At 40.7% G+C, this 22,792-nt stretch overlaps 1 protein-coding gene across 1 annotated transcript in view; it reads left to right on the top strand.

Annotated features, from left to right (window-relative positions):
- The window catches only part of VPS41 (VPS41 subunit of HOPS complex), a 114,909-nt gene that overhangs the window by 78,458 nt on the left and 13,659 nt on the right, over positions 1 to 22,792 (top strand). Inside the window, exons 15-25 of the mRNA XM_032181035.1 lie at positions 721 to 782; positions 1,527 to 1,608; positions 10,444 to 10,536; positions 11,026 to 11,153; positions 11,985 to 12,129; positions 13,412 to 13,453; positions 13,602 to 13,652; positions 14,858 to 14,995; positions 17,874 to 17,928; positions 19,120 to 19,260; positions 20,728 to 20,864. Of these exons, the coding sequence (XP_032036926.1) occupies positions 721 to 782; positions 1,527 to 1,608; positions 10,444 to 10,536; positions 11,026 to 11,153; positions 11,985 to 12,129; positions 13,412 to 13,453; positions 13,602 to 13,652; positions 14,858 to 14,995; positions 17,874 to 17,928; positions 19,120 to 19,260; positions 20,728 to 20,864 (1,074 nt within the window). The remainder of the gene's footprint in view (positions 1 to 720; positions 783 to 1,526; positions 1,609 to 10,443; positions 10,537 to 11,025; positions 11,154 to 11,984; positions 12,130 to 13,411; positions 13,454 to 13,601; positions 13,653 to 14,857; positions 14,996 to 17,873; positions 17,929 to 19,119; positions 19,261 to 20,727; positions 20,865 to 22,792) is intronic.

The following is a 22,792-nucleotide window of genomic DNA, read 5'->3' on the forward strand; positions in this document are numbered from 1 at the left end:
TAAAGGAGGCCTCACAGGGAAGATGGGGAGGGACTCTTTGTGTAGTGACAGGATAAGAAGTAATGGCTTAAAACTAAAAGAGGCTAGATTTAGATCAGATATAAAGTAAAAATTGTTTACGATGAGGATTGTGAGGCACTGGAACAGGTTGCCCAGAGAAGTTGTAGATATTCTATCCCTGGAAGTGTTTAAGGCCAGGCTAGATGGGGCTTTTGGCAACCTGGTCTAGTGGGAGGTGTCCCTTCCCATGGCAGGGGGGTTGGAACTGGATGATCTTTAAGGTCCCTTCCAACCCAACCCATTCTGTAATTTACATTCTCCACCAACATTTTTCTTGAATGCAAACTTTGTGTTGACAGAGAAGGTGTCTCAGACAGTGGTTGATGTTCTTATTTTTGAGATAAATAATGCAAGTACTGAATGATCAGCTATGTTTTTTGAACCGTCCTTAACATACAGAAGTGGTACACTCTTCTCAGTGTCAATGAGATTATGAAAATTATTTAAAAGAGCATCTTAATTTGAGTCCTTTAGTGATCTAGGCAAACATTTTGTGTTGACTATTCCATGGGCCCTACATCTAAAGAACTGGGGGTATTCACTTAGGGCCTGGTGCTTAACCTAACAACAAGGCCTACAGCTGAAATGGTAGTTATTGTAGCAGTAAAGTACTTGATTTCCAAACTTTTATAACTAACTCCTTATTTTTGCTCCCTTTAGGACATTGGCTTAGCCTATATAAATCACCTAGTAGAGAAAGGAGAGTATGATCTGGCTGCTCGGTAAGATATTAAGAGATCATCTTTGCTGGCTAAAATGTGTCAGTGAGAAAAATTGGAAGCAATTAATGATTTTGAAATATTTTGAAATGTTGATTTTCCTTGTGTTGTGGAGTCAAAAAGGTATCAAAACATATAGATATGTTACTGTGTTCTATATTTTGTTGCCTGTAGTGACCCAAAAGTTACTGGAATCTTAAGTTTAATTGTAATTGGGACATACATGTTTTTGAAAATAAGCCGTGATTTTTTCGAAACCACACTAGATTTTCAACATCGAAGTTTTCTTTGGATGTTGATCTTATTACTGTGTCAATGCATGTAAGATCTTCAGAAGATAATTTGTGTTTCCATGCATGTAACCAAAATGTCAAATTTGGTTATCTGAGGCATAAGAAATCACCTGAGATTTGTATTTTCATATGTATGTGTATGTACATCTTTAAGCACTTAATTTTATTTAGCTGAAACTTAAATTTTTCACTCATTAAGCTAATGCGTTCCTAATCAATAAGACCGAATGCATAGTAAGCAGTCAGGTTCTCCTGAATGCAATGAAATTGTAAGCCCTTACAGGAGGAGTTACCTGGCATACTCTGCTTGAAGCAGTGCTTGCCAAAATTAGTGACCTTTGAAAGAGCTCTGATAAGGGAGAAGAGAGGAGGAAAGAATCATGCAGTAATGCTGTCACATTTGTATTATTCTGTGTATTTATAATTTATTCTCTCCCTTTCATCTTCCTTCCAGAAAGTGCCAGAAAATTCTTGGCAAAAACACAGAACTCTGGGAATTTGAAGTTTACAAGTTTAAAGAAATAGGTCAGCTTAAGGTAAGTTAATTTGTATCTCTGAAGGGAATTATTTGGCATGCTCTGTTTCCTCTATGTTTTGACCGAGTATCTAAAGGTTTGACATGTAATGGCTCTAATGTGGCAGCACAAGACAGCACTGCCTTTAAATTTCCTGGGCCAGACCTCTTGTCATACAGTTGTCATTAAGGTTGATATGTATATGTTAACAAGCCTCCAAACAGGGTTGGAGGCAGACCACACCCAGGTACTCAGCTACCTATTTTTAGCTTTTTGACAGCCCACAAGTAAAAGACCCACCCCCAGGGCCTTTACTTTCACAGATGCTTACAGTTAAATACATCATTTCATTTACTTTCCACTTCCTTCCAATATCTCCTGAAAATTCCTGCCCCAACTCTTAAGGAAAAGAGCCTCTTTGGTGTCAACCTTTCCTGAAAATCCAAGTCTCTTGCAACAGAGACACAGCTGTAATTGCAAAAAAAAAAATGGCAAAGTAATTTAGGGAAAATATATGCTCTGTGCTAGAAATGGTGGCAAAAGAGGAGCAGCCTGCTCTGTCTTGTGTTTTCCCTCCTAGGAAACTAACTACCATAATGGTACATGCTTAGTGTGAGATTCTCAGTTAATAAATTGCCTAGGACATAAGGCTATATAGTGCTGTCACTGCCAAACTGGTAGAAAACATTATGCACACTCCCTTCAGTAACGCATGTACGTTTATTTCTGAATTTTATGTCTTCCTATTCAAACTCAATGAGCCAAAAAGGACATATTATAAAGATCTCACAGCATGCAGTCCATAGCTGGTCTTGAGCTGTTTAATTCTGTTCAAAGAGCGAAAATGTTCCAGCATTACTGTTTTTAGAAATGCCTGGCTTTTGTTTTAGAGTCACACCAGTGCAAGAACAGCCTTGCCTTTTATATGAGTTCTTAGTGGTCTGGTGCACTCTTTGCCACACTGGAAGATGAAATCTCATGTTTCTGTCTCTTTATTTCAATCCAATAAAAGGCCTGAGTGCAGGTGCAGGTGAAATTTTGATACACTGCTTCTTCATCCTCTTGGTTTTATTTTGTTTTTAGATGCAAGCGTCTGGAATGGATGTTTTTCTTGACTCCACTTATGTCATCCAGCAGACTGTAAAATATAAAAATATTTGCAGGTTTGCTGCAAAAACGTCTCTGCTAAATTACTGCCTTTCTAAACTGTTGGTTGTTTTCAGCCCATTGAAAGTGGACTTAGAAAAACATAAGATGCAGTACATTATTCAGTTTCAAGCTGCAGTTCTAGAAGATGCTTTGCTTATTTTACTATTGCAATGACAAGTAAGTTTTCCCAAGTTACTAAAGATACCAGACTATTAGATCAGGCTTAACTTAGTTTATCCTTTGTGAGTTCTTGAAATGCCGTGGGTTTCTTTTATGTTATTTGGAATTTTTACCTATTTACTCAACAAGCAGCTACTACACAAAAGTGTAACTGCTGTAATGTCTTTTAGCACTGATGAGGGGACTGTACTTGAGATTTGGAGACAAAGTGTTTTCTAGCATCAAGAAATGAAATTACAAGAACTTTGGATGCTGGGTACTTAGCTTTGGAGCTACACTGTCCCTCTTCAGATTACTTGTGCCTTTAAAAAGGGAATTTTCTTTAAGAATTTTTGCTGCATCTATTAGCTGTAGCCTGAAATCTTATATTTTTCAGTATAATGTGATTTGCCAATAACTGACTTGTAGGTTTAGTTTTGTGTGTGTGTGTTCTGCACTAAAAGGTCCTATTTGACTACCAAAGGCTGCATTTTGGTATCTTGGTGTCTGTTGAGGCTTCAGTTGAATGTACTCTAGCAAACTTTGTTTCAAGATTTTTGAGCCTTGAGTCGATCTGCCCCACTCCTCCCCCAGCAGCTGTGGTTTGGTGGAGTTAACGTGCTTGTGCATGAGTCACTTCAGTGTAACATCCAGGGACTCGGCTCCAACAACTGAGGAAGGTGGATTTGAAGGAAGAGGCCAAACTCTGTGAGTGCTGTTGGTTGTGGCATGAGGCATATGCTGTGTTATTTTGACTCTGCTGTGGCAGCACTGACTTTCAGCAGGGGTGCAGGATGATCAGCTAGCAGCAGGAATGTTTTAATGACCAAAATGTTGGCTAGGGGACACATCAAAAACTTCACCTGACTATGGTGGGCTTAGCACTGAGCAGCGTTATTCAAACAGCCTGTTTCAGCTCACAGGTATCCTCTGAGGAATACGTATTTGTGTTTTGGGCTTCTTGGTGAGATGTTTTAGGCTATCTCATGTCACCTTCTATATGGTTTCTTGTGTATACCCTGCTTTTATTGATCAGAAGTCTGAAAGCACGTCTGAAGAATAAAGAAGGAAAGGAAATGTTTCTGTGTATAGTATCTTCTTTTCATTTAAAGTCACTTTGCCAACATGGCTCAGGAATTGATACAAAGGCATCCCAATTCTGGAGCTTTTTGTCGGTCTGACCTCACTCTTTAACTACTGCATAAAAATAAAATAGGAAGAGTTTGTAACCTCCGGTATGTCTTGGTTCAGCTTTATGCCTAGGCTCAAAAATAGCTTGGATATTTTTCTGTCTTTGCTGGGCAGTTTGGCAACTGCAGGAGGTGGCTGTGATTTTCCTTTGTAGCAGTGGGACTTTGGGCAGGAGTGATTTCCTTCCCACATTATCCTGGCCCCATGTAATGAGGCAGCTGCCCTGCTCTGCAGTGAGCTGTGCTGGCAAACTGGAGCCGAGAGTTGCAGCAAAGCCTGTTGGATGAAGCTGTTTGCCTAGGAGGTGGCAGGAAGACAAAAGTGATATGAAAACAGCAGTTTAGAATTGCCCTCTTCTGCAAGTCTCCAGATGATATTCCAGCTTTCTTACCGTGTGGTTGTTGAAAGAAGGCTTTTTATTTGTGTTTAGGCATTTGGTTCCCTGGGGCAGCTGGCAGGAGCGTGCCCCAAGTTAGCTGTTGAATTCTGTGACAGATGGTGAGAGCTGATGTTGGCAGCATGCTACACTTCAAAGACTGGCCGAGCTCAAACTGTGAGGGAGAGGAGAGATGTCCTGTGAGCAATGAACTTCTAATTTTTGCAAAGTCATTAACAATTCCTTTTTTGTCAATGTTTTCTTTTAACCTCCTTTTTTTCCTGCAGACAGAAGACTATCATGAAATCTGTAACTTAAGCAATTGTTGAGTTAAATATTGGGAGGAATTATTGTGAATAGTCATTGCTGTTTGTAAAACTGGAAGGAAAAAAAAACAACAACCTATGTTGTAGTGAGCTGTTATTTTTCCAGCTTTGTTCAAGCAACCTCAATAACAAAATGCTACTGTAACATGTACTGTTAGTGGGCAACAGGCAACATCACTGAGTGTTTGGAGGAATTTCATCAGTGCTGGGCCTTCAGCTACAAACCCAGGAGTACCAGCATGGCTGATAGTGATGGGGATTATTTTGGCAAGCTGTAATAGCCTTGGCCTCTTGGTGCATGGAATAATAGTGCTAATAAGATACTGTGCTGAAATTCAATGGCATGAGCTGAATAATTATAGCAGGTTCTTGCTTCCTGACTGCCAGCATGCAGTTTCTTTACAAGTCCTATAGAGCAACAGATCACACTCATTCAATGTTTCCTTGGAGAGGTATATTCTCAAATTAATTTTTATTTGGATCTGTAAAAATATCTGGTGAAACAGAACTCTTCAAAAATGTAGTGGCCTCACAGTAAGTCACAAATTAGAATACAATACAATATCCAGAGTTGGAAGGGACCCACAAGGGTCTTTGAGTCCAACTCCTGGCACCACACAGGTCTACCCAAAAACTGAGACCATGTGACTGAGAGCATAGTCCAAATGCTGCTTAAACTCTGACAGTCTTGGTGCCATAACTGTGTCACCTGTTCCAGTGCGAGACCACCCTCTCACTGAAGAACCTCTTCCTGATATCCAGTCTGAACCTCCCCTGTTGCAGCTTGACACCATTCCCGTGGGTCCTATCACTGATCACTAAAGAGAACTGATTGGCACCTGCCCCTTCATTCCCCTGTGGTGGTTCCACTCGAGTGGGCAGCCGAGCTCCACCACAACTGCTCTCTCACTCTCCCTCCTCAAAGAGGAACGGGGAGAAAATACAATGAAAAGGGCTCAAAGGTTGAGATAAGGACAAGGAGATCACGCAGTAATTACTGTAACGGGCAAAACAGACTCGGCATAGGGAGACAGTAAGATTTATTGCTCATTACTAAAAAGCTAGAGAAGTGAGAAACAAAGGAAAGAAACCAAAAGCACCTTCTCCCCCCATCCACCCTCTTCCACCCCCTCCCCCCGAGTGGCACAGGGGAACAGGGGAATGGGGGTTATGGTCAGTCTACAGCACTTCTTCTCTGCCACTCCTTCTCGGTCACTCTTGTCCCCTCTGCTATGGGGTCCCACCCACGGGATGCAGTCCTTGATGAACTGATCCGGTGTGGGCTTCCCACAGGCAGCAGCTCTTCCAGAACTGCTCCAGATATGGGTCTGTACCACGGGGTCCGTCCCTCAGGAGCAAACTGCTCCAACCTGGCTCCCCTACGGGCAGCAGCTCCTGCCAGGTCACCTGCTCCTGCGTGGGCTCCTCTCCACGGGCTACAGGTCCGGCCCGGAATCTGCTCCGGCAGGGGTCTTCCACAGGCGGCAGCCTCCGTCGGTGCAGGTCCACCTGCTCCACCATGGTCTCGTCCACAGGCTGCAGCGTGGCACTCTGCTCCACCGTGGTACTCCATGGGCTGCAGGGGGACATCCTGCTTCACCATGGTCCTCCACCACAGGCTGCAGGGGACTTCTGCTCCAGCGCCTGGAGCACCTCTCCCCCTCCTTCTTCACTGCCGTTGGTGCCTGCAAGGCTTTTCCTCACTCCTCTCACTCTCCCAGCTCCTGTGTGACACAGCATTTTTTTCCCCTGTCTTAAATATGCTCTCACAGAGGCGCAAAGCAACATCGCTTATTGGCTCAGCTCTGGTCAGCAGTGGGGCCCTTACCAAACATGGGGCAGCTTCTAGATCTTTCTCACAGAAGCCACCCCTATGGCCCCTGCTACCAAAACCTTGCCACATAAACCCACTACATCCTCCCTGTACAAGGAATGTGTAGACCGCAATGAGGTCTCCCCTCAGCCTCCTCTTTTCCAGGCTGAACAGGCCAAGTGACTTCAGCCGCTCCTCATACATCTTCCCCTCTAGGCCCTTCACCATCTTTATAGCCCTCCTCTGGACACTCTCAAATAGTTCCACGTCCTTTTTGTACTATGGTGCCCAGAACTGCACACAGTACTCGAGGTGAGGCTGCACCACTGCAGAGTAGAGTGGGACAGTCCTTTCCCTCAACCGACTAGCAATGCTATGCCTGATGCACCCCAGGATACAGTTGGCCCTCCTGGCTGCCAGGGCACACTGCTGGCTCATATTCAGCTTGCTATCAACAAAAAACCCCAGATCCCTCTCTGCAGGGCTGCTCTCCAGAGTCTCGTCCCCCAAATGTGTATAAATATCTGAGGGAAGGGTGGCAAGAGGATGGAACTGGTCTCTTCTCAGTTGTGCCCAGTGACAGGACAAAAGGCGGTGGGCACAAACAGAAGCACAGGAGGTACTGGCTGAATATGAGAGGGTACTTCTTTACAGTGGAGGTGACAGAGCACTGGCACAGGCTGTCCAGAGAGGTTGTGGAGTCTCCTTCTCTGGAGATACTCAAAACCCACATGGATGCCATCCTGTGCCATGTGCTTTAGGTAATCCTGCTTGGTAGGGGCATTGGACTTGATCTTCAAAGGTCCCTTCCAACCTCAACCATTCTGTGGTTCATTGATGATTCTACAATGACACCACCACAATCAGGAAACCAGGAGATGCTGTTCATTTCTACCATCCTCCTTGGATAGCCAATAGCTGACCATGTTCCTGATATTCTTAAAACATCTCTTTATTTCTCATGCACATTGCCACTTTCTTGGGCCAATTTCCTTATGCCCAGGCTCTTTTTCACCTTCCCAGGTGATGACTTGGTCCCCCAACTCTTGTTGTGTCCTCCTAAATGGTCTCTTCAGGATATCTCCACTGCTCAGATGTCCAGCTGCACGTCAAGGATGTCCCTGGCTCTGAGGCACAGTTTCCAGACCAAGAGAGAGCTCTTGCCCTGGACCCCAGCCTGGCAGACGTTACTCCTGACAGTGTGGAGCAGCCATTTCATGTCAGCATTTTCTCACAACAGTCGCGTTACCTCTGTTAGTGCTGCCATCAGGGGCACACCAAGTGATGTCACCCCAGAGTCTCTGCCACCCTCCAGCATCACAAAAGGCAGGTGGCTATAAGTGCCCTGAGTGTCCAGCCTGTGTTCAGTCCAGTTGGTGGCACTCAAGAGGTTGAGGTTTCACTGCTGGAACGTGAGAGGTGAAGGTGTTACTGGTGGAACGTGAGACGAGACGTCGAAGTTCTTCTTGTGGCACAAGAGACATCGAGGTGCTTCTGTGTGGCAGGTGAGGCATACGGGTCCTTCTGCTGGAACCCAAGATGTCGACAACCTTTTGCTGGAACACGAGCCATTGATGTCCTTCTGGGGGCATGTGAGATGCTGAGATCCCTCTGGTTGCAGGCAACGCATCGAGGTTCTTCTGGTGGAGTGCAAGTCATTGAGGTGCTGCTGGTGGGCTGCGAGTCTTTGAGATTCTGCTAGCAACCCCCGAGGGAGGTGCTGAGGACCAGAGACACTTGATACCCACTTGACATCAGAGCAGCGTCCCGGGAACAACAAGCATCTCCACACTGGAGGAGCCGCAGACGCCATGAGCCAGCCACGCCAGGAGCAGCCAGCGGAGGCCCCCGTAGAAGAGAGCTGCGCCATCTGCCAGGGCCCGCTGGCTGATGCAGCTCATGTGGACCCCTGCGGGCACTGCTTTTGCAGAGAGTGCATCCAGCCCTGGGCTGCACACAGAGCCACCTGTCCGCTCTGCCACCAGCCCATCATTGCCATCGTGAGGCTGGTGCCGGCCTGCCAGCCCCAGGGAAGGTTCCAGCACAACATGGGGCTGGTGCGGCGGCGACGACAGTGACGGCAGAGCCCCTACAGCTACCGGTCCCGCAGCGTCTCGCCCAGGCGCAGGGACCACAGCCCCGCCATGCCATGACAGCTCGTCCGCAGCTTCTCCTGGCACTGGGAGCAGGATGGGCGCAGGCGGCCCCGGTCCCCACTGAACATCAACCCCGAGGATCCATCTTGGCTGCGCAGGGCTCAGCAGGAGGAGCTGGGGGTTGGTGACCATGGGGGCCGCCAGGCTGGGCCCGGCATTTAAGAAAAAAATAAATCCTAAAAAGCAACCCAGATGGAAGTCATTTTGGGGATGGGAAATTATCATGGTGTTGTAACACTGGGTGTGGGGAGCAGCTATAAAGGTGACCATGCCCTAACAGGAAAAAGGCTGACAGAAGAAGTCTCCTGAACCTGGGGCAGCAGAAAATGCCTGCCGGCCTGAGAAGTGCCGGCCCAGTATCTGTGCGGGCAGACAGACCTTGCCTGGGGCCGGGATGGTGGCATCAGCCACACTTTCAACCAGAATAAATTCCATTTTTAAATTTAATTTCCATTTCACAAAGCCTCTGTCTGCAGACACAAATTGGTTTGGGGATGTCGGCTGCAGCTTGGAGGGGACGGAGGGAAGGGGAATGGCTACATGTGGTGTGCACCTGTGGGAAATGTGGGGATGGGAAGTCATGAGGGGAATGGGAAAGTGTGGGTGGTCAGAGGAGCCATAAAGGTGACCATGCTCTAGTGGGAAAAAGGCTGACAGAAAGTCTCCCGAACCTGGGGCAGAAGAAAATGCCTGTCGGCCTGAAAAGTGCCAGCCTGGGAGCTGTACCACAGGGTGCAGTCCTTCAGGAGCCGCCTGCTCAAGCATGGGTTCCTCTCCACGGAGCAGCACAGGAAGCTTCTCAGACGAAAGGAGCTCTGTTTGGGGTGAAAATCAGGCCTGTTTTATACCATTTATAAATGTTATGCCTAAGAAAGCATAGGACACCACCACTTCAGGAAACCAGGAGATGCTATTTGTTTCTCCCATACTCCTGGGACAGCCAAGAGCTGATGATGTTCCTCATACTTTTTAAACATCTCTTTATTTCTCATGCACATTGCTGCTTTCTTGGGCCAATTTCCTTATGCCCAGGCTCTTTTTCACCTTCGCAACTTGAGGAACAAGTTGTTCCTCAGATTCTTGTTGTTTCCTTATTGATGGTCTCTTCAGGATGTCTCTGGTGCTCAGGTGTCCAGCTGCATGTCAAGGACATCCCTGGCTCCCAGGCTGATTCCAAGCTCCCCGCCTGGACCCCAGCCTGGCAGACGTTGCTCCTGTCAGTGTGGAGCAACCATTTCAGTAAAAGTTTTTCAGCTAACGACTGCTCATACTTTTTTACCATATTTAATATCAAGGCTGGATAAAATGGATTTTGATAACTTTCATCTTCTGAGGGGTCTTGTGTATGTTTTATTTTCTAATGACTGTCAGTAAATATTCACACCTCGGTAAGTCCAGTGGCTGATTAGCCGATTCCACCAACTAGTATCTTACTGCTGTCTTTCTAATGAAAATTCCTTCAGGGTAAGTAATAAGATTCTGATGTGTGCCATCTTAAAGCAAGTAATATTACAATGCTACTTACAAATATGATTATACAATGCTTCCAATGTTTATCAAGTGTTTATTAGTATTTTGTACATGGTTTTATTGTTTGGTTCACAATAATTCTTTTTCATATAATTGAAGTACTGGGATATTACTTATCATGCTCCTTCTTACTCTTTGTTCTCTTTGTTCCTATAGGCAATTAGTCGTTACTTGCCCAGACGGGATCCAGTTTTGAAACCTCTTATCTATGAGATGGTCCTGCATGAGTTTTTGGAGAGTGACTACGAGGTACTGCAGCCTGACATGTCCACATGTAGTAGCTATTGCCAGCCAAATACCCTCAGCAACATAGAATTCCGATTACAAATTCTCCACTGTGTTCAAACAGGTTGCCAGTGGACAACTTCATGATAGCGCAAAAATAAAAAGACAGATTTTGTTTGTTTTCAGAAGAATAAGTAGGATGTTCTTCAGAGCACACAAGTTTTGTGAGATTGTTTACTTATTATGAATACTTCTATTTTTAGTTTGTTTAATACAGCACAAGTGGTCCAGGTGCTGCACAAAGCGTACAGCACCTGAAAGAGACCCAGCTTCATGAATCTTGATAACATTGCCCTAAGAAGGAAAATCTGTGCTCTACACTGTGCAGGTCTCTGGGCACGTAAAAGTTGCTTAGAGGTGAAGCACAGCAGGTATCATCTCAGAGGCTTTGATGTTTTGAAATGTTCCTTAGGCAGTTCTTTCTGTTTCTGTTACAATCTCTTATACTTTTAGGGGTTTGCAACACTGATAAAAGAGTGGCCTGGAGATCTCTACAACAACACAATCATAGTTCAAGCTGTAGTAGATCACCTGAAGAAAGATCCACAGAACAGGACTTTGCTAAGAACACTTGCAGAACTGTGAGTACAATTTCAAACTCCTATTACAAAAAGTAAGCTTGAGATAGTATACTGTAGGTTATAAATAACCTAACTCTCTTAACAGAAATACTTGCTTTTCTGCAGTTTTGCAGTGTATGAAGGCAAAGAGTTGCATATGAGATCGCTTTTGCTACTTTTCTTCCAAAACAAATAGCATACTTCATTGTGCTGTCAGAGGAAGCCTCTTTTGTGAGGCGTGTGTTTCAGAATTATCCACGGGAAAATAAACAGTTGTTTTTTTCCCTCTTTTTCAAAAGTAGTATATGAAGTTTGCTGCATGGCTGGAAATATGTGACTGAAAAATGTGTTAAAACTGGTATGGTTTTAGGCTACTTCTTCCAAGGATAAGTTCTTCATTTTTCTCAGCCACAGTCTTATATTAAGTTCTTTCCATACTACCTCTTTGAAGAAAGCAAACCTACTACTGTCTGTTCCTCTGTTAAAGCCCATCCCAAAGTTTTAAGAGAATAATGTTTTCTTAGCTCTGAAGTGACTTCCAGTTAGCTTCCAAAAATAGAAAATTTAATGTTTTGTGTAGCTTCCCCTGTGGTTTGAAAACAGAGGATAGTGAAAACTCAGAGAACCACATAACAGCCACATATTTGTGTTCTGTTCTGTAAACAGAATTGAAAATAACATTGCCCAGTGTTAGTTCCCCATCAACAAAAGTGAATCATGGCAACTATTCAAACATTCCTCAAATTAAGCAGCATCCCAATAAGTTTCACATCCTAGGGTATATTTATTTTTTCCCCTCGGGTAATTTTCCTACAATTAGATCAAGTAAATTATAACATTGCTTTTTATCAGGTATACTTATGACCAGCGCTATGGCAGAGCCCTAGAAATTTACCTAACTCTGAGACACAAAGATGTCTTCCAGTTGATCCACAAGCACAATCTCTTCAGTTCCATCAGAGATAAAATTGTTCTGCTCATGGATTTTGATTCAGAGGTACGGTGATTTTAATGATTTTATATTCACTTTCAGCTAGAGATATTTTAACAGATGAAAAATAAATGAGCTAAAGATACTGCTGAGGCAGGAAGTGTGTTTGCTATGTTTGTATACTTTCTGAGATAAGGAGATGTTTGCCTAGACTAATTGACCTAAGGATGAAATTTTATTTTGTATTTCCATACAAATTATTGTTCACAGTGAGAAGAGTGCTGTATCTGAGATTGTTGTGATTCTCAGGTAGACTTTCATGATATTCTTTCTGCGTTTTTGATCAAATAATACTATTAATGAGCCACAGAAAGTAAACAGTTAATTTATTGTGAGGCAGACTTTAAATGTACTTTCCACTTTTCTTTCATTGCAATTGATTAATCTACCTCTCAAACGTTGCAAGATTATTGAGTTAAATCCCCCAAATCAAGAAGTATGCATATTGTATTGAATTCATCCTTCTTTCTTCCCATCTGGCTAAAACCTCAGCAAATGAGCTTTAGTGGAAAAGTGTGAGCTTTGGGGAAAGAACCTATAGGGTCCTTGGGGAAACAATCTGCATATGATCCTTGGGAGAAGACCCAGTAGATTGCTATTACAGTGCAGCTCTTGTTGCAGCACTGGGACTATACCAAAGATGACCATCTCTGGTATGCTCCTTGTAAACTATGTATGACAAATACTGTATAGTTCTTTTTTTAATAAATTAAGGAAAAAAAAAAAAAAGTTGTATCACAGGCATCTGTGATTTTTTTCTTTTTAATGTGAAGCAAATTTTGCTTTTAAGAGGAAGCAGAAAAGGAACCCTGGTGGCCACTCTGCTTTACATGATCATGTTTGTTTGTGTTGCTGTGTCAGTGTACAGGTAGGCTGGAGGAATCTAGTTGTGAGGCAAGTTATGCTGTGTGTTTCCTATGTGGTCGTCACCCTAAAATCCCCTTTTGCAATGGGGTAAATAGTATTTGTACAGCATTTGCCAGTGGGCTTCTGTGACCCATGATTCAATAGGCATACTTTACCTGCAATGTGAGTGTATAGAATTGATTGGTGATAATGTGGAAACTTAGGAGAGGTGTTCTGGAAGAACATGCGATGTGTTTACCTGTAGTGCTCTGCTGTCAGAGAGTGCTGATGTTATGCAAACTACTCTCTGAATTAATGCTGTTGAAAAGAGTAGGTCTGCAGTGTCCTTTGGATACCAAGAAGTGAACAAGTATAATACTGTATCAAAAGTGAGAAATTGTGCAAACTTATTCCATAACGGGGTTTTCTTTCTTTACTTTAGAAAGCAGTAGACATGCTTTTGGACAATGAAGATAAAATTTCCGTAAGTATAACAAGTTCATGGCATGGTAATTCCAGTGCTTGCTTACCTTTTCCATCTTGCTTTCAGTCCAGTGAATGCAATGTTCTTCACAAGTTTGCTGATCTCTTGGTTTTCATTTGGTTTTTTTTTTTTTTTTTTTTTTTTTCAGATTGACAGAGTTGTTGAAGAGTTAGAAAACAGACCCGAACTACAGCATGTGGTACCTGAACTACAGCATTTCTATATTCTGCTAGTTTCACTTTGAGCTGAATATGATCTTTGCAGGATACATCTTTTATAGATACACTGTCAGTGTGCATGTGACACTGAAATTGCATATATAATCCACTTTTTACCATGTCAATAGCATTTTGCCAGTAGTAAAATAATCTTAAAGTGATTAATTTGTGAGAACTTGATAACATACTGCTTACTACTTAACATCGTCTGGGGTATTCCTTATTCACGTTGTGGATGCTTGTCTTCTCTGGTCAATTACTTCTTGTTTGCATCCTTCTTCTTCCCCTACACTAAAACGGCATTGGATGGTGGTTGCAACTCTGAAGAGCATTTTGCTGTTCCAAGCAGTAAACTGCTTGTCTTTCTAGAGCACTAACTTCCATACACTTCAGGATTGTTCTGGTTCGTGCAGAATTATGATATCACAGGAAGCTCCACATTGCTATTCCAACAGCACCAGTTGGAATGTGCTGTCAGTGGAATGCGTAACGTGTAACTGCAGTCTTGGGCTCTATTAGGGAGGGAAGTTTAACTTGCTGCTGTGTGCTGGCTGGGGTTCAGTGCATCGATCTGCTAGAGAGCGTGGGTTTATATTTTAGAGATCTGATTATAGCAAACAGCTTTATGAAGTGTGCAGCCTGCAGCCCAAGTGCTTTACAAAGACTGGCCGTCAGTTTATGGAGAAAGTGTATTAGTTTCAAAGTGTGAGCCTGCTTCCCTTTGGGTAAAAGGAACCATCCAGATTATTCTTATGACTTGTTTGTGCTCATCAAGAGAGAAGGAGCTTTGCCTCACTATTTACAGTATGAGTACTTCAGTTAAAATATTTCATAATCTTTGCTTATCCATAATGGCCAAACATATCTATATAACCAAAATGTTTTGTATGACATATTTCTCCAAAGTTTTCTATTAAATTCAAAATTCAGTAGTTTTCTTGAAAGTTAAAGACATTTACTCGAGTGTTGCTGAAAACCTATTTAACAGAGTTGGTTTACAGAGACTGCTGTGATGAGGGTACTTCAGAAAAATGTAAAATTAGTCTTCTGAATCGGTATTTAATCTCTGTGCATTTTAGTATGTACTATTATATTCCTGAGGAAATTTGGATGACATTTTTATACAGCAGAGTCCAAATAATGTTATAAGAGTTTTTAGTTCCAATTCTTTTTTTCTTATTCCTAGTATTTGCACAAGCTTTTCAAAAGAGATCACCATAAAGGACAACGATATCATGAGAAACAGATCAGTCTTTATGCTGAATACGATCGTCCAAATTTACTACCATTTCTCAGAGACAGCACACACTGTCCACTAGAGAAGGTAAGCCCCCCAAGATGTAAAAACAAGTCTTTCATTTTTATGTCATTTGTAGTCTGGTAAATTTGTAAATGTGTCTGGTACTGCCCTCTACTGCCAAAAGGAGGAATCCCTTGAATTTGTGATCACCTGCAGAAGTGATGCACCCACAGCTGGCTGATAGCTGAGACCTCTTAGCTCAGAAGGCAGAAATTGTGGTTATTTTTAATGCAAAATTCCCAGATTTGCACTTGTTGCATACCTAAAGCATATCCATGCATCAGTACCTGACCTGATTAAACAGTGGGTTGTGGTTGCAAGAAATCAAGGCTTGTTTTGAAGAACCTAAAGCTACTCAGTGTCAGATCTTGAAAAATGAATAACTGTAACTGGACTTTGTGTTCTAAAGTCCTAAGTTGCTTTCCAGTAGTTTACACAATGTAACAGTCACTAAACTATCAGAGCAAAAAGTGTTTTGGCATTGTACTTCTGCTAGTAGACTTGGAATTTTACAAAGTATGGTGTTGCCACCTTCTTTAACCTTTTTATGTTTTCCCCTCCGTGATCTTTCTCATCAGACAAAAGCTAAACAAACTGATGATGGTCATATTTCGACTGTGTGTTTTTTGTTTTTGTTTGTTTTGTTTGTTTTGTTTTTGTTCTTGGTTTTTTGTTTTGTTTTGTTTTGTTTTTTACCCTTCTAGTATTAAGGTGAGCAGAATGGAAATTTGAGTTTTCCTCTTCAGTTGGGTCATTCTTTTATTATTTGTGGTTTTGCTGTTAAGCTCTGCTCTGCTCAGCCATTCTGAAATGTTTCCTCTCTGTGTGCAATATAATGATGATACCAGTGGAATAGTTTAAATGTAGTATCAAATATTGCATTTTACGTGGTTAACACTCTAAACAGAACCAGTAGCATTCTTAGCACTTTCTCTTATTTTGCTTGCTTTTTGTAAACTGTCAGTCGTCTTTTCTGCAATAGGAACACTGGAAAATACTGTGTTATCCTTGCAGCCTTGGTCTTTGAAAATATCCAAAAGCCTAGGTTGTCTCAGTGATCTTTCTAGACAATGAGCCTGAGAGGTTTCCAGCCTTTTGTCAGTGATGCTTGCTTTTTTAACAGTGATTCTCTCTAGCTTTTGTCTACCGTATAATTTGCATAATCATGGTTTTATGTATCAAAACTTACCTGCACTAATTTTTCTTTTTGATGCAAACTAATTTTAGTTATTCCAGATCCAATCACCTATATTCAGTGATGGGTGATACAGAAAAGTGTAGTGCATAAATGAAGATAGCACACGATATTAGAAAAAGAGTTACTTTAACCTTATGTTAAAACATGAATATGTTTCAGTAAGAAAGAAGCTAAGGAAGAGAGGAAGGATACCAACGAAGTACAAATCTTAACTGAATTTACTTTTGCTGATAATCTATAATTATACTTCTTACCCTATATATCATATAATAATGCTTTTTGCCACATACAAATCTTTGCTCCAAGGAAATAAAAGGGGAAAAATTATTTTCCAGGTGCCCATATCTTCAATTCCTGTTAAGCAGATTCCAGCGCTGTGTAAAAATTGACAAAAGAAAAAAAAAAAAAAAAAAAAAGAATAAAAAAAACCACTTTATAATGAACAAATTCACACTTACTGTTGTCATAAATAAATGATAAACCACGCAAAAATAAATCATTCCTGTTCTATAAAAGTAAGTCACTGTTATTCAAGTTTAGTTTAGCAACTGTTTTATAAAACAAACTGAAAGAGAAGTATGGTTGTTCCCTATTTTCCTCTAGAGGGAGCATGACAGTCAGTAAATGTGCAGCTCCTGGAAATACTGAATACCTGATACTTCGTACTTTAACCTCTAAGCGGAGAGAAAAAAAGATTGTCAGATGTGTTTATAATATATTCATTACTAGTTATGGATAGCTACAAAGCCTCCAAAGTATCTAGTTGAGAAATCATTACCCCTGCTCTGAAGTTCATTGTGTGTTTCTTTAATTTGTGGAGTAACTCATCTGAAACAATTTGAGAATGGAAGGAAGAGTCAATTCCTACCTATATCTTCAGCTGTAGCTGTATCTTATCAACTTACATTTTTTATTTCCAAGTATAACTGTCTTTATTGGTGAACGTTTGTAGCAACGCCATCAATCTTGAGTTTGCTTTCTGCTACAAGATTGGAAACAGACATGGCATCATTTATAGCATATCCAGCCCTTCAGTTACTAAAAACTCTTTGGTAATCAGTTTGGTAATTTTAGTAATTGTGGTTTTGGTCAACTATGCACAAGTTTTGTAACTGCTCATGGCATTGGCTCGGACGTCTTTAAACCAAATTTACAATAAATGCTTTCATGCTTGGATTAGATTGTTTTTTGTTTTGTTGTCTTTGAGGTTGTTCACAAAAAAATTTGAGGTTTCTCTCCCCAAGCCATTCTGGTTACCCTGTGGGTATGTACAGATCTACATTCATTGTGTTAACAATGAATGTCAAGTAGACCTCCATCACTAGAAACCTCATAAGTCCACCTGCAGGAAAAAAGTCTTGCCAGTAGATAACCTTAATGCTTTTGGATTAGCCAACTTCTGGAAGCAGAAAGAAGTTGCCAGTAGATTTAAAGCTAGGGATTGACAAAATCCAGACTCAAATGCGCATCCTGTCTCCAGACTTATTTTAGAGAAAAATCAAAAAATGCTATGGAGTTTCTCCTTTTAATTAATGCCAGAGGACCTGACAGTACTTATTAAGGGAGCTCTATTCCTGTCAAAATGAGTAATGCAACTTCATGGAAAAGTATCCTTTAGTCTCTTGTAGCATTGATGATCAATAAAATATCATGTTACATGGTTCCCTGTTTTCTCTTTCCCTCCTCCCTTCTCTTAAATTCAAGGCTCTAGAGATCTGCCAACAGAGGAACTTTGTAGAAGAGACAGTCTATCTTCTGAGTAAGTAACTTTTGCTGTGATAAAATATAACATGCATTTAATCTTGTTATAAAGTTTAACCTGTGAAAATATGTGAGGTATTGTCTACGGTCATTTAACTTGCTTTCCCAAAGACAAAGCTGGTATATAGTCAATAGAACCAGATAACATGCTTTAGAAAATAAAACAAAGCACTGGATTATTTGTATGATGTCTTACATTCATGTATTGTGTTATTGTGTTTCTGGTTTGTTGTTTTTCTGTTTGTTTGTTTTTTTGTTGCTCTTTTTGTGTTTTTTGTTTGTTTGTTTGTTTTGAAGTTTTGTGTTGGTGTGTTCTGGAGAGAAAGGTTATGGGGGCAGGAATTGTTTATTTTTGTGATGATCTGCAAGATCATCAGTAAAGTAATCCTATCTGTTTGAAGGGAGGGGACAAATAAAACAGATGTTTTGCTCTGTATGCATCTCAGAAGCTTAGTATTATCTTTCGCTGAGGTGGAAGATTTGCTTATGTTGCTTTTTTGTGTTTTGTTGTTTTTTTTTTTTTTTTTTTTTTTTTTTTAATAAAGTTAAACTGTTTAAATTTAAATTTAGATTGTTAGCTTCCTCAGCAGGACAAGGTATCTGCATCTAAATGGGAGACATTGTATGACTCTAAGATTTTTATGTGTTAGTCACAAAAAGAATGGAAAACATTTATTATTGACATAATCAATTTTTGTTTAAATAAGAAAGTTCTGTGGACCATTTGAAAACAGAGTAGGATTTACTTAAAGAACAGTTCAGAGTTTATACTACTGCTTCCTCTTTCTGTCATTTTTCATGGGTGTAGGCTGCACTATACTTAGGGCAAGTTAAGTGTGTCCATGGAGGCTCTTAACAGGGGGTAACTCATGTTAGAGTTTACATGCACACATACACACGCACACTCGACCTTATATCAGATGTTGCTGACATTTAGAACCCCTGATATCCTTAAGAAAGTCTCTGGGTCCCAGCCCAGCAAAGTATTTGAGCCCATGTTCAGGTTATACTGACTGCTCTGGGATTAGCATACCTTTCGTCAAATTAGATTAGATTAGGTCTTGAATTCATCTGAGGCAACTTCACACTTACAAAATTTGTATGGAAAGAGCACTACAAGCTTCTTAAGTGCTTATCAATGCTTAGTACTTTAGGATTTATAATCTCTTTACTTATTCTATTCTTCTAGGTAGAATGGGCAATAGCCGCAGTGCCTTGAAGATGATAATGGAAGAACTGCAAGATGTAGATAAAGCTATTGAATTTGCCAAGGAACAAGATGATGGAGAACTTTGGGAAGATCTAATTTTATATTCTATTGACAAACCACGTAAGCAGAATAGTTTCTTAGCAGCCTTGCATTTGTATTTTTTGTGAAATGCTATTGCAGGTAAAGGATTGAATTATCCACACGTGTTAACAAAGGTGTTTATGGATAGCCAGGGAGGTGTTTTGGTTTGTGGAGCATGCCATAGCTGTCCTGGGCACAAAAATGTCCAGTAAGGCAGCATGTAGGCATGCTACAGAATGAGTACTTAGGGATTTAACACTTGACTAAGCTCTGCATAGTTATGTCCTTACATCAAGTTAAGGAGAGAATGGTGCTTTTAATTTGGCAGTATATGAAGCTTTATTTTTAGACACGTTCAAAACATAGTCAGCAGGCTTGATGAGGATGTTGTGTAGTCTGTTTATTACAGCTGCTTCCCTTTGAAATTCTGAAAATGAAGAGCGTACACCTGTCTGCCCCTCAATAAAATAACTATGTTGTTTTGTTTCGGTGGTGCAAAGATAAGATCTGCAATAACAAGAGTATTTTTGCTCTTCATGATATGGATGTCTACTCTACTTTAAAGTTCAGATGGAATCAGAATCTGTCAGAATCTCCTAAACAGCAATCAGTTTTGTTTAGGAGGGAGATTCAGAATTCTTATGACTGGGAAAATAGAAAACTGTTTTAACTATCCTGCTAGTTTTACAACCTCTTCTGGTGCTTTAAATTAAGACTGTGAAATCTCTGTTGGGATCTCTTTATCTAAAGGATCGCATGTCTTAGAGAATTAATATCAGAATAAATATCTTTTCATCACTTGACCACTAATTCTGACAAGCAACAGCGAACAAAATCTGTTATTCCTTTAGAATAATAGCCTCTCGTGGCACAGCTTTGTGGCATTCCCACACATACTGTCATCGGTTACCAGGGAGAAGAGACCAGCACCTCCCTCTCCACTTCTGCTGCTCAGAAAGTTGTAGCAAGCAATAAGGTTGCCTCTTAGTCTGTTTTGAAGTTCATCCTTCCAGTGTTCCATTTAGCCAGTTGCACTTCAAAAAATTAGACTTTTGCATCACACTTTTCACTGCTGAGAAACACGTTCCCTAGGAGTTAGGTTAAATACTTACAAATATGTTTTTTAACCCTGTAATTAAGTATGGAATATTCAAATAATGAAGTTAATTTTCTGTTTACACAAGTGCCATTTTTATTGAATTGAAATGTGTTATTTAGTCGTGTTTTTGATGACTTGAGCTGGATACTCTAGTATCTCTTTTCCAGATAGCCTAGGAGTTCTGTGAATTGCCAAACTCTTGTGTCTTCCTCTTCCCCAAAGGCCTATTTTCAAGTGAATAAAACTGCAAGAAAGATGTAAAGGCTATATAAAAGAGGCTTAATGTTATCTCTCAGTATAGAACTGTCATAGAAACAATCAAAGCCTCTAGCTGTCACTGAAACATCCTTTGATCAAGTGTTTGCCTGGATTTTTATCTTAATTTACTTGTATCTTGGTTTTCACAGCTTTTATTACTGGTTTGTTGAACAATATTGGAACACATGTTGATCCCATTCTTTTGATCCACCGCATTAAGGAAGGCATGGAGATTCCTAATTTGAGAGACTCTCTAGTGAAAATTCTTCAGGATTACAACTTGCAGGTAAATGTTGCATTCTTACTGTGATAATCATTTTCAAAAAGACAAAAAAAAAAAAAAAAGAAAAGAAAAGAAAAGAAAAAAAAAACACTTCGCTACCGAGTAGCATGATAAATGGTTATCCTGAAGGCTTGTTCATTTTGTTCGGACGTCTGCCATTACCAATGTGAGTTGGTATGAAACTTTGACAGAAGGGGTAGGAATTAGTCAGAATGAATACTCTTTTCTCTAGATAGCTTCTGGCTCTTCTAAATCTCTTATACTGTTATAAGCCTTGTGGGTAAGTAGAAATGTTGAAACCTTGGATGATATAGGTATTTCTTTTAGATCATGACTTTGAGTATTTCAAAGAAGCATTTTAAGTGTCTTGTTCCCCTACACATCTGTAATGTGCAAGGAGGTACTCCGGATAGACAGGTACACGTCTGTATGTACTGCATGTTGTAGCATTATTTACAGGTTTTTCATTGACTTCATTAGATACTACTATTCTTCCAAAACAATGCTAAATTACATTCTGCGTTTAAACAGTTGCATGTTAATCTTGTTGCTGTCAGTACCCTGCTGCTTGCAGTGCTGATGCCACTGTTGCTGCATTCTGTGGAAATCAAAATGGAACATTTTGTACGTCTGCACACAGTGATTTTGCCTATATGTGGAGTATGTTGGTGGCTTCATACAAGACTAATGAAGTTGGTGACATTTTGGGGAGGAAAGAATCTTTTTTATCTACAGATAGCTTTTAACAAAATTACTTTGGGATTAAAAGGATCTATTTAACCTCTAGAGCAGTATCTAAAATTATTTGCTCTTAGCATTGAAACGCTTTATGGATTTTAAGTTAAATTCATTTTAAAGTAGATTTGGATAGCTCTGGGGCTAAAATTGATACCTCTTAGGAGTAATAGAAATCAGGGAAGCTTAAAGTAAATTGTGCTTGGCTTGCTTGTACAATAGCAAAACAATATAGCAAAAAAAAAAAAAAAAAGAGAAGGAAGGAAATTAAAGTGACTATTTTTCTTTACAGAAATTAAAGCTATAGCTTAAAATAAGACTGCTCCTGAAGTGTTACAGGAATGTAAAGTGCACCGTTACAAACAGATGGTGTGTCTACACTGAAATTTAAAGATGCAATCGCAGCTCTTGAACATGCTCACCTAAGTATCTTTATGTTGGCAAGCTCAGTTTTTGATAGCAGAACCATTTTTGCATTAAGCATGTGCTTCATGATACGGCTAGACCTTCATATAAATGTCTTAAGCAGCCTTTCCTAGCAGAGGGCAATTCCACCCTCACTTCATCATTACTACTGCTGCCTCATTAGCTGTTTCAAAGCTAGTCTTTGGTGTGTTGGCATGATGCCTGGTCACACCTCTTTGCATCATGTTTTGCAGGTTCCTGCTGTGGAATGTATGTCCTCTATTCTGGCCTGAGACAACTCCTTTCAAATTCCTGATTTGTATTACCTAATGTACCAGCCACTTCAAACTTGTATAGTGATCCAAATTTTTTTGGTTAGGACTTTGTGTGATTTCATCTCTTCAGATCACCAGTTTTGTACATGCGCGAGTCTCATCTTTCCCATTTTCAAAGGCAAAAAGGAAAATCTTGTGCCAAGAACCACAAAGCAGGAGAATAAGTGAAGTTAGAACCCATTGCTTGGTTTGCAAGTCACTGCCAAATGTGAAAACTGTGCTGATCTTGTCATAACATCAGCTCCCAAAAGGTATTGCAGCTGTGCCTTTCTATTATTTAATTGTGACCTCCTTTTGCAAGCCCTGGTAAGATTGTTTTATGCAAAACTGTACTTACGCAAGTATTCAGGTACAAATTTCCTATTATGCTCCTAAATTTCTGTAGCAGTAAACATTTCATTAGATGTGATTTGAAATGTAGGTATGAGCTAAAAGCAGTGCTTTAGACAGACTTTC

The sequence above is a fragment of the Aythya fuligula genome, chromosome 2 (assembly GCF_009819795.1).
Source record: "Aythya fuligula isolate bAytFul2 chromosome 2, bAytFul2.pri, whole genome shotgun sequence".
Taxonomy (NCBI): Eukaryota; Metazoa; Chordata; class Aves; order Anseriformes; family Anatidae; genus Aythya; species Aythya fuligula.